The sequence below is a fragment of the Olea europaea genome, chromosome 9 (genome assembly GCF_002742605.1).
Source record: "Olea europaea var. sylvestris chromosome 9, O_europaea_v1, whole genome shotgun sequence".
NCBI classification, from domain to species: Eukaryota; Viridiplantae; Streptophyta; class Magnoliopsida; order Lamiales; family Oleaceae; genus Olea; species Olea europaea.
The window spans coordinates 12,561,817-12,572,972 of NC_036245.1; the positions used below are offsets into that span (position 1 = coordinate 12,561,817).

The window sequence follows — 11,156 nt, forward strand, 5'->3', positions numbered from 1 at the left end:
TAGCTTTAGATAAAGCAAGTGAGGAGGTTGAATGGTTAAAGAATTTTCTTATGGATGTTCTTTTATGGTCTAAACCACTTCCAGCTATTTCTTCCACTATGAAAGTCAAACGGCTATTTTAAGAGCTCAAAATTTATCCTAAAATTGAAAGTCTAGACATATTCGTAGGAGGCACAATACTGTACATCAGCTACTTAAAAATAGGGTTGTAGCTTTTTACTATGTGAAGTCAAGTGATAATATTGCTGATCTACTAATCAAAAGATTAGTTAGAGAGTTAGTTCAGAAAATATCGATGAGGGTAGGGTTAAAACCTATTACAAACTAGATCGCCTATAACGGAAATCCAACCTTATGATTGGAGATCTCATGGATAAGGTTCAATGGGACGACAAAGTTATTGGAGTGGCCTATGGGCATACTACATTTGATTTATCCCAAACCCCTCCCTGTGATGCATAGTACCAATTGTATTGATTAAAGAATGAGCTAATATTTTTAATGTTTATTATAGCTCATAGTCAGTGGGGTGTTTAGATATAGTGCACCATTGAAAAAGCATCTATTTAAGTATGGAAGTAAGGATCCTTCTGATGAGAATTGCGATTCATTCTCTAGAGAACTAAGGGCCCGTTTGATTGCATAGATATAATTGAATTGTCTAGAAAACGAATTCCAAGGAATTAAATTGCTTAAAAATTATTTTCCTGGGAATTGTAAATTATTGTGTTTGATTGGTATAATTTTCACGTGAAAAATGTTGAAATAAAAGTATTTTTTTGGTGTTAGTTTGACTTTGTTTTACATAAAAATTATCAATTAAAGAGATAAAATATACTGATATTGGGAATGAAATTTGTTCCCATTGTCAAAAAAATAAAAAAAAATATCTATCTTTTGGTGTTCGTTTGGCCTTGTTTTACATTAAAATTGTCAATTAAAGAGAAATATTTTTTTACAATAATTCTTAGAATTTGTTTCCATTGTAAAAATAAATAAATAAAATCGAAAAAAATAAAAAAAATGTTACAGTAACCGAGAATTGCAATTCCTTGAATTCATAGAAATTGGCTTATGTGGCACCAAAGATGGAATTTCATTTCTAGGGGAAAAAAAATTGGTATCAAACAACATTAAATTGGAAGGTGGAATTCCACCTTCAATCAAACACACCCCAAAAGAAACTGGAAAAGTTCACAGTCGAAATGAACACAATCGCAAGAACTCAATGACTATTTTAGAAGTCATGCGTGTGTTTATTATTTCAGTTTGCTACTATAATCATAGAGTTTAACACATAGTTCACTCTACAATTAGTAAACTCAATAGAATATACAAAATCAAGGTTCAAATCCATAGACACCTAAATTTGCGTGATTTATATTGTACTCCAGAATAATATTTATATTTATCTTATTTCTTTTATGTAGGGGACTGTCAGATATTTAATGTAAAAGAAATAACTAATTTAGATGAAATGCTCAATTGGTGGAAAGTGTGAAATTCGTGTGGGGGGTTGAACGTTCTGGTCACATCTCACGAAATAACTAAAATAATATTTTTATTTATTTTAATCATCTTTGAAATTATTGAATAGGTTAAATTAACCGGTATAATATGAGCGCTTTTCAACAACTCATTATTAACAACCCATACCTATAAGCCATCAAGAATTGCAAATATTTTTGGATCATGGTGGAGGCCAGTGATGCTTGGATTCTCCATTCAGGCTGGAGTACCCGTGTTAACATAGGTACTAGTACGAAATATGAGTCAGATTCTTCGAATTTCATTTGGACTCGACAAGAAACTTTAGAAAATTTGTAGATTTACCTTAGTGGTAGTTTGGCTAAAGATGGAAGATGTTTGTAAAGATATAGAAGGTTGGCGTTGACGGCCCTTGGTCCAAAATAAATTGCTGGCTATCTGTATATGTTCTCTTGGAATCCTAAAATCGTGAAGAAGAGGCGACAGCGGGAATGAGATTAGAGATTTGGAATTAATTGGAGCCTAGGCCCTTTTTATTGGGCTAATAGTATGGATATGGATGGGCTTAATAACATTAATACGAATGAGTTTAATTGGAACCTGCACCATTTTTAATATGAATATGAGTGTACTAATAATGTAATTGTTTATACACCACACATATTTTAGTTTAATAAAATACTCAAATAATACAATTAATCATTTTTTTTTTCAATTCATCATTTTAATTCAAAAAATACTACAATATCAAAGTAAAAATAAAATCTAAAAAACACAATTAAAGTTTGAAAGACGTACTACGTACCTATGTCTAAAATTTGAACTTTTTTTAGCTATGTTCCTGAATCCCACATTTTAAAAAATCAAATATTCGACATTTAGATATGTACCCGTACTCGAATCCGAGCATCATAAGTGGAGAATTATATCCATTCTGCTTATATAAACACATCTGATTTTGAAAAATTACATCAAAAACGAAATCATCGTTTTTATATTCTATAATTCTCTCTCTCTCTCTCTCTATATATATATATATATATATATATATATATTTTAGTACATTTGAGAGTTCTAAAATCATTCGTGATTGTTGCACAAGTGATTTGCTGATCATTGTATCTTGTGAGTGATTATCCACAAAAGTCGCAGCAATTAAAGGCCAACAATTTTAATTTAGAGCATCGTGCTGTCATGAGACCTGATCAGTCGATAAATTTTATTTTTTTCATTTCACTACTCCGCAAGTTACTGGAAGTAGTTAATTTTCGAACTACCGCTATGGTGGTGGTGGAACAGAAGATCAATTTGGAGGCTATAGTGGTGATACAAGTGTTGGGAGTAGTGGTAGGGCAGAATAGGTCAGATAAAGAGCGGTTGGGACCAATTCTTCAGTGATTGTGACCAACGAAACGAATAAATTGCATTAAATAAATAATGTGACCTGAAAAGTTGATTTATAACTGAATTTATAATTGTGACCTATAATTTGCATCTTCATGACCGTTAAATAAATTGTGATCAATTAATTGATAATTTGTGACCGTAAAATACGTAGGCTGACTCCCCCATGTCTATAGTTATAAGCATGTAGGGGGCTAGACCAGTTCTGGAAATGAAATGCAGGAAATCAAAATGTGCTCATAAATCTTTCAACGACTAGTGCAATCCAAAATTTCATTCAACCAAAGTAATATTGCGATTTTAGTACAAAACAAGCAAAGACCAATTTAATTTATCCAGAAAGGAAAGCAAAATCTTCACTAACAATAGCCTAGAAATTCCCTTCCAGTATTTGTATAGTTATTCTTCATCTAAAACTAAAGCTTGTTACGATACCAGAATACACCTTTGTTCTGGTCTCTCTCATCTGGTTCCACATAGATACACTCCTTGACTTCTCTCCACATTGCCTTAAAAATTGGTGTCCTGTCGAATTTATAATAATTCCCTAAAATCGGCTTGATTGCCTTGGTTGCCTCCATTGCGTGATAGTGTGGCATTGTTGAGAACAGATGGTGAGCCACGTGAGTATCTGTAATGTTATGGAATACCTTGTTCAGAATCCCGTAATCTCTGTCAGCAGTCGCTAAAGCTCCACGTAACCAATCCCACTCTGTGGAATCATAATGTGGCAGTGCAGGATGGGTATGCTGCAAATAAGTGATCAAAACTAGGAATCCATTGACCACAAGCAATGGACCACCAGAAACACAAAGAACCCATGCAAGTCCTTTAGCTGCCACAAGACAATAAAGCCCATAAGTGACAGCTAGAACACCAGCATCAGAAACAAGGATCAGCATGCGCTCACGATCCGAGTAAATCGGGCTATGAGGGTCATAGTGGCAAGCAAAACGTTCATAATGTCTCCCCGAGATGTTGAACAGTAGATATAAAGGCCATCCTAAAGTCAGCTGGACAAGAAGTATGAGAACTCTGCCAGGTGGATTGTTCAGATGCTTGGCAAACCCATGGATTCCAGACTTGAGTTTCGGTACAAATACTTCATCTCGCTCCAGGGAACCAGTATTTGAATGGTGGCGCCTGTGACTGAATTTCCACGAAAAGTATGGTACGAGGAGAGCAGAATGTAAGATCAAGCCAACAGTGTCATCAAGCCACTGGTAATCACTAAATGCATGGTGGCCACATTCATGTGCTATGACCCAAACACCGGTAAGCACACAGCCTTGGCACATCCAATAGACTGGCCAAGCTAGGTAGAAGAGAAGTTGAGGAAGGTTTTGGAAATAGTTGGTGGCAACATAGAAGAAGAGAAAGGCAATGGTAAGATCATATAAAACATAGGAGAAAGATCGGGGAATAGATCGCTGGAAACAACGGGGCGGTATGGCTTTCTTGAGTTCGCCGAGTGTGAATGGAGGTTTTGAGTGTGGAACTCGTTGGAGGACGTCAGATTTTGACTTCTTGCCCTTGGAAGGGACAGACATTCGGCCTCCAGCACCCATTGTTCAGCGACCTGCATTGGAAAGACAACAATAATGAGTTAAAAGTAGTTGAAACTGGTGGAGTGAAGAAATAACAAATCATTAACAGCAGAATAGGAGGTGAAGATACATAGAAATTATTTCAGACATACAAGAAACTCATCAAAAGGAACAGAAGTATTAACCTGTACAGGAAATCAATTGCAACAAATCAAAAGAGGGAAAAATAAAAAATAAAAATAAAAATTGGGATGCACAAGTTGAAGATCCTATAGAAAATAAGAAATGTTTTGGCCTCTGTTTCATGTTGCTAGGTTGTCCCTATGAGGCAAATTTTTTTCAATCTGCATTAATCACCCAACTACCTTCACATGGAATACAAAGGGTAGATATTTACGTGAAATTCAACTTGTCCATAATTAATTACAACTAGCAAAGTCTCGCAAAAAAAATCATACCTTTTAAATGTCAAATTTTTGGATAATGAGTTTGTAAATTTCTCAAGTAATTCCAAATCGTATTCAGATATTTCACATGAGTGCATGACTAAGAAAATAGACAAAGTCACTAATTATACATGAAAATTAAATTATGTAGATAATGAATAAATGAATCTTGGCTATCAAATAGTCTAGCGATAATAAAATTTTAGCGACAGATTATTTACTTTCATCTTGGCCGTGTCTGAATATTTGACCTCTAAGAAGGGTGCAATTCACTATCCATTTAATAATTCAGCAAAAGAACATTTTAATTCAATGCTGAAGAAAATACAGATCAAGACTGGAAGGTATTGCCGTCGTATTGTTTGACTTGGCTTTGAATCTAAGAAAAGGTATCCTCACTCTACATTAGGTCACTACTACTAATACAGCAATATTATAAAATATATAAAGTATTACGACATGTTCAACTTTTATACATACCCGCAAAGTAAATGCACTGATGCACACCACTTGGCGGGTACGACCAAAGTATAAAAGCATAAATAAAGGTAGATTCGCATAACAAGAATCAGACTGGCCATTCATAGTGGAAATCCCATTATTATATAAGCATTAGAAGCCAACTTTTTTTGACCAACAATGTGAGAGACAGAAACGACCATTTAATTTCATGTAGTAGACATTAAAATATCTTGCTTGCTTAAAATATTTTCTCGTTTTGTTTTTCAGGTTGAAGAAAGCAGAACAGTTCATGACAACTAAGCCAACATATAAACATAACAATTAAATGCTCAGGCCAATAATTACTTGTTAAACAGAGCTTTTAATCGAGGAATTACAGAAAATGAGTAACACAACAAGCAGTCTTTCGACATTAACATATTTTTAGACGCTTGAGAAAATTGTAGATTTTATGTGATTTGTTTTGCCTCTATATTCAAAAAACTTGCCATATAACGTTTTTTTTTTTGGGTACCGAACCATAGCCATCGTCATATTAACTGATAATGATTCAAGTTAAAGGTTTGCTCATAGATTACATTAATGGCACACAAATTTCATTCATATACAGTAATTTACTATGTCCGTATAAGATAAGGTAATTCAGGTAAAAGAGAAATATAAGCACCCAATCCTAAACTTATAAGTCCCGTCTACAAATTCCCATATCTATGAAAAATTTATACTGAAAGGACCATTAGATCTAGAAAAGGAATTATGCTTGGATAAAAGATTATATTAACGGTTGAAGCCTTCACAAAAAAAGGTGAAAACCAATTTTTTGAATGGGATCACAGAACACTTAACATGTGAGAAATCTGAGGCTCAAATGTAAAATGCACATAAGTTTTCAGAGATAGCAGATAGACTAAAGAAGACCTTAATATAGAACAATGGATATTGAACTGTATTAAGGGAAATAATGAGTCAAATCTTGTTCAATATACTATAATGCATGTGTGTGGTACCATATTGACCCTTGCCCCTTAGTGTCAAAGAAAGGCCAATGCCATGGAACAAGGGAATCTAGAAATAAGAAAAAAAAATCATGTAGCCGAGAGGCTAAAAGAGCAAGATCACCATCACCCTCAAGAGACAAGCAAAGAAAGAATATAGTAGCACTTCTGCGTCGATCCATCTGTATCAACATTGTTTTGACCTTTTTTTTTTTTTTTTTTTCTTTTTTTTACAGTATTTATATTCACAAAGATAATTTAGATGTGAGTTATCTATAATAAAAATAAATAAACAATAAAGCTTCAAATAAAGCTATAGATAAATGAAGAGAATCTTGGGCATATCTAAATCTTGTAGAAATAAAAAAGTTGAAATCAGATTCAAAATCGAAAAAAATAACCATGGAATTTCATTTTTTAGGAAATTATAATCCAAAATGGAGAAAATTCTCACACACTACGACGTCACATTAAAAAAAAAAAAGAGAGAGAGAGAGAAAGAAAGGGTTCTCTCAATCTCCTCCTTCTCTTTGGCAATGAAACAGAACATGCGGAAACAAACTGTAAAGCTATCGAAATCGGAGTTTGGCATCTCCCAAGGTTCAAGTAATCAAGGTACATTGCAAAATTATAACGCCAGAATATAAAGAAAAGCACTGATTTGCTTTTTTCGTAAGGTAAAATTATTTTATCTAAATACTCTGAATTAAATCCAGATGCACTGAATTCAAACCTCAATACGCATCAAGATCTAGTCTCATCAGCAATCCACAATAAATAAAACGTATACCTGTACATACATAAACTCAACACGCACACAAAAAACCAAACAGACATGCAAAATCTGTATGTGTTCGATTGAAAAAAGAATACCTGTTAGGAAAATTTTCCTCTCTTCTCTCTCACAATAAACGCCTCCTCTACTTGATCGGGCACGAATGGTGCGTTTAGGCCAGTCGTTCGGTTGCCGGCCCCTTTGGAATAGGCTTCTTGAGCGAACAACGATCCTATATAAGCTTTTCTCCAGGGCCCTCTACCAAAATAAATGCTTTTGGTGGGGCCACACGGGTTTTTTTTTTTGAACAATAATTATATTTTTGTAGCCGCAAACTATTGCAATCGTTTTCCATGACATAAATATTACGACTCGTGATTTGATTTAGGATTTTGCTATTTGTACTTAGAGTGTTACACTCCCGAGTCATCCGCCTCTCACATATGATATATTTGTACCTTGAGTGTAACCCGAAGTATTACCGTAACACTCTGGGTAACTGTAGCAAATTCCTTTGATTTATGGGGTAAGAGAAAAGTATCATATTAATACGTTAAATCATAAATCGTCACATGGGATGTCACGTCAAATTACTGAAAAGCATTAATCTTCCTTAAATTATGTTAGTTGTACATGTGTCTACAATTTAGAATTTGAATTTATGATAAAATTGGAGTCATTAATTGTTTTAATTGTTGAAAAAATTCAATGTCCCAACTCACATGGTACCGTTTAAAGCAAAATACCAACTGGAATGCACGTATGGCAAGATTGTTCTTTCTTTGGGGCAACTCTTTTGTTTTTAAAATAAAAAGTTAAATTAAATTATTAAATTAACAATTATATTTTAATAAAATAATTATACACGTGAGTCCATAACTTTTTTTAATATTTTTTTTTTTTAACTATACTCTTCAAAAGATCACTTTCCATAAACATTTTATTTGCAAAAAACAGTTTATGAATCAATTTTATTAAAAATAACTAATATTTATAATTAAAAATTAGTCACTTAATTTTATTGCAAATCTGGCTGCCTAAATTTGTATTAAACTATAAATATAGCCCCCATTTGAGTTTTATTTTTATACAAAAAGCATTTTTTCCGTCACGTCAACGTGGGATCTGCACACTATTGTTTATTGTTATTTCAATTCAAATGGCATAAAATTTCAACTTTACCCTATGTACTTATCAAAAATAAAAACAATTCAAATTGTGCCTTAAACCTATTGAAAATGGCAGTTTATGGAAAAGATACGGCAATTTTCTCTGTGTAATTCACATGGGGTGTCAGATAAATAATTGCCAACGGTTCAATAATTAAATTTTGACCAAAATTAATGGTTCCCAAACACCCCATATTAAAGAAGTTTAAATCATTAAGAATATTAACAAGCTTAAAATTTTATTAATTGAAAAGTGTAAACATAAAATAATATGAAAAGCATAACAGCTTTTGTATTAAACAATCTATTATTTGGTAAGACGCATCTGTCTTTTAGAACGTGAAGAGATTTGCAGTAGCCCTGAATCTGACGGGTGTGATTTGTCGTGTGACTTTAGCTGCTGTGATCGTTTCGTATAGCACGAAAATATCTTGTAAGTCACGTGCACTCCTTGTGTTGTGTTTGTGTCGAGAAGCCCGACACGTCACAGTGGTGTGGTTGTTTGTCTGGTGAAACAATCGAGGAGCTTTCAATAGTTGTTGGCACTCAATTTCCTTCTGTAATGACTCTATTTTAACGACTTTTATGATCTTGTAGATTCCCTTCTATTTATTATTCGTTGTTAACACTGACATGTACATTTGTACGTAATGGAAGGCCATACATGACACATTTCCCGAAACTTTAAATCTTATCGAATTTTTAAGTTCTTAAATAAATTGAATAGTTGAATGGACAGATCTTCTCCGACAGGACCAACCTGTCCTAATTTAAATTGAATAGTTTAATGGACGCAGTATATAGGTAACTTTTATTTCATGACCTATTGAGACATATTTCGCGATTTACCTCTCTCACAAAATTTTAAGGATGGAACGGAGAGAGCCCTCAAAATTGGGATTCAACCTTTTTTTTTTTTTTTTTTAAATTGAATAGTTTAATGGACAAATCTTCTTGGACAGGGCAACGTAGGACTTGTCAAAACAGGGCGTTTAATTCGAGCAAAAATGAAATTATAAATTCAAGTTTTAATTTAATGAAATTGTTTGCGTATTAGACTTTGAAGAAGATGAATAAACTTCACCTACATATGAAGAAATATGTCGAAGACAATATTTAAAATTTTAAATTACAATTTGCTATATTTATATTACAACTTATCGATTAAGCTTATCAGCAGATGATGTGAGAAGATTTGATCCAGTCAAAATCTCACCAACCAAATTATTAAAAAAAAAAATCCTCTTTCTTTTTGCCATTAAACTATACATAAGCACAACAGTTTAAGTGGTGAAAATATTTTGACAGTTTTAATTCAATTTATTGCTACCTCATCAATTTGTAAAAGAATTTGCCAATGGTGATATAGAACAAACATTTTTCTTTAAATTATAGACGTATAACCCTCTATGATAAGTTAAGTTTTTGATGTAGCGAAAACTTATAGGGAAAAAAATCTCACAAGACCTCAAACTTATTGATTTGAAACATCAAATATCAAAAAAGAGAGACTAATTTTTAAAAACTTCTCAAAACTCTTTATTAAATTCAAATTCAACTAAATGTCATGAAGGCTCATAACTCATATTTACAGCATTATATAGAAATTTAGATAATAATAATTAAAAACCTAAATAATGACTATTTCCAAATAATGACTAACTTTAAAAGGAATTAAAATTCTAATCTAATTAAAATTACTAAATTTATTTAAAAAAAATTGAAAAACACGTTTTTGGACGGTGAAACTTGGTCGAAACTCATTGGGTTGTTTCCCCATCAAAAACAAAAACAAAAAAAACAAAAACAAAAACCAAAAAAACAAAAACAAAATTCTTCAAAAACGGACACTCCCAAAAATTACTTCTTTCAATCCAAATCTCACTTTTTCATGAATTCTTTTTTTTTTTTTTTTATTTCATCAACTATAAAAATAAATGCTTTAACAGAAAAAAAATATATTTTGATTTTTTTGATTTTTTATTTCTAGTGCAAGTTGTTGAAATTTGAAAAGTGCCAATTGAATTCAAACATTCAGACAGAGACCGATTATTTGGTCTGTTTATTTTGGGCCGAGCTCTAAGGAAACATAGGCTGGGCATTGTGCGTGTGAAGTTTTGAGCCCAATTTGAAAATCTTGTTGATCCAACAGTGGACACCTGTTAGAAACGTGTCATCAAAAATTTTTCTCGTGTCTACCTGGTATGTAATACTTCCCTCCATTTATTCCATTTCAAAACTAATTTAACCCACAGAAATTAAGAAAGAGGGGAAAAGCAAAAGAGATTAAAGAAGTTCATATTTGAAAGAATTGAAAATGCAATCTGCTAAAGAAATAGCTGCAAATGTTGCAGCCTCATCGAAGACTGGCATGGAGAAAACCAAGGCCTCTATGGAAGAAGAGGTTTTAATTTATTATCTCTGAAATTCTTTTTTTTTTTTTTCTTTATGAATCTTTTGTCTATAACGGACTCGAGAAAATGACTGCTCGTAACACGTTACAAAAGAAGATGGCCACACGGAACAAAGAGGAGAGGATCCACGAGGAGGAACTCCAGAGACAGGAGGCATCAACTGGCAACACCGCCGAAGGGAGAGGTGGATCAGAAGAATCTGAAACTGGAGGAGTTGAAGACCCTAATGTTGTTGGCAGTGCTAGGACTGGATATGGATTTGGGAATACGTTTTAGGAATTTTGCTGCAGTGTTTCAAAGTCAAACATAATAATGTGCCTATTATATACTAGGTTTTGTATACGTGACAGTCACTGGTTAGTAACAAAGATGGGATGAAATGAAAACTCAGTTTTGCTACCATTATATCAAGTTTTGTTGTGAGGCACAGCTTCTTATGCAATGATTTTAATAAAA

The 11,156-nt window shown here is 33.0% G+C and overlaps 1 protein-coding gene across 2 annotated transcripts; it reads right to left on the bottom strand.

Annotated features, from left to right (window-relative positions):
- Nucleotides 1–3,138: 3,138 nt before the first annotated feature.
- LOC111399693 (delta(12)-fatty-acid desaturase FAD2-like) lies at nucleotides 3,139–7,393 on the bottom strand. 2 transcript variants are annotated; one of them, XM_023027149.1, is made up of 2 exons: nucleotides 7,216–7,393; nucleotides 3,139–4,471 (listed from the first exon to the last, which is right to left on the bottom strand). In XM_023027149.1, the coding sequence occupies exon 2, from the start codon at nucleotides 4,458–4,460 to the stop codon at nucleotides 3,309–3,311; it is 1,152 nt and encodes a 383-aa protein (XP_022882917.1). In that variant the 5' UTR covers nucleotides 4,461–4,471; nucleotides 7,216–7,393; the 3' UTR covers nucleotides 3,139–3,308. The 2 variants fall into 2 exon arrangements, with proteins under 2 accessions (XP_022882917.1, XP_022882918.1); XM_023027150.1 differs by lacking the exon at nucleotides 7,216–7,393 and adding an exon at nucleotides 4,625–5,807.
- Nucleotides 7,394–11,156: the final 3,763 nt, after the last annotated feature.

Coding starts and splice junctions, on each gene's coding strand:
- LOC111399693 (XM_023027149.1), bottom strand. CDS start 4,460: ATGGGTGCTGGAGGCCGAATGTCTGTCCCTTCCAAGGGCAAGAAGTCA.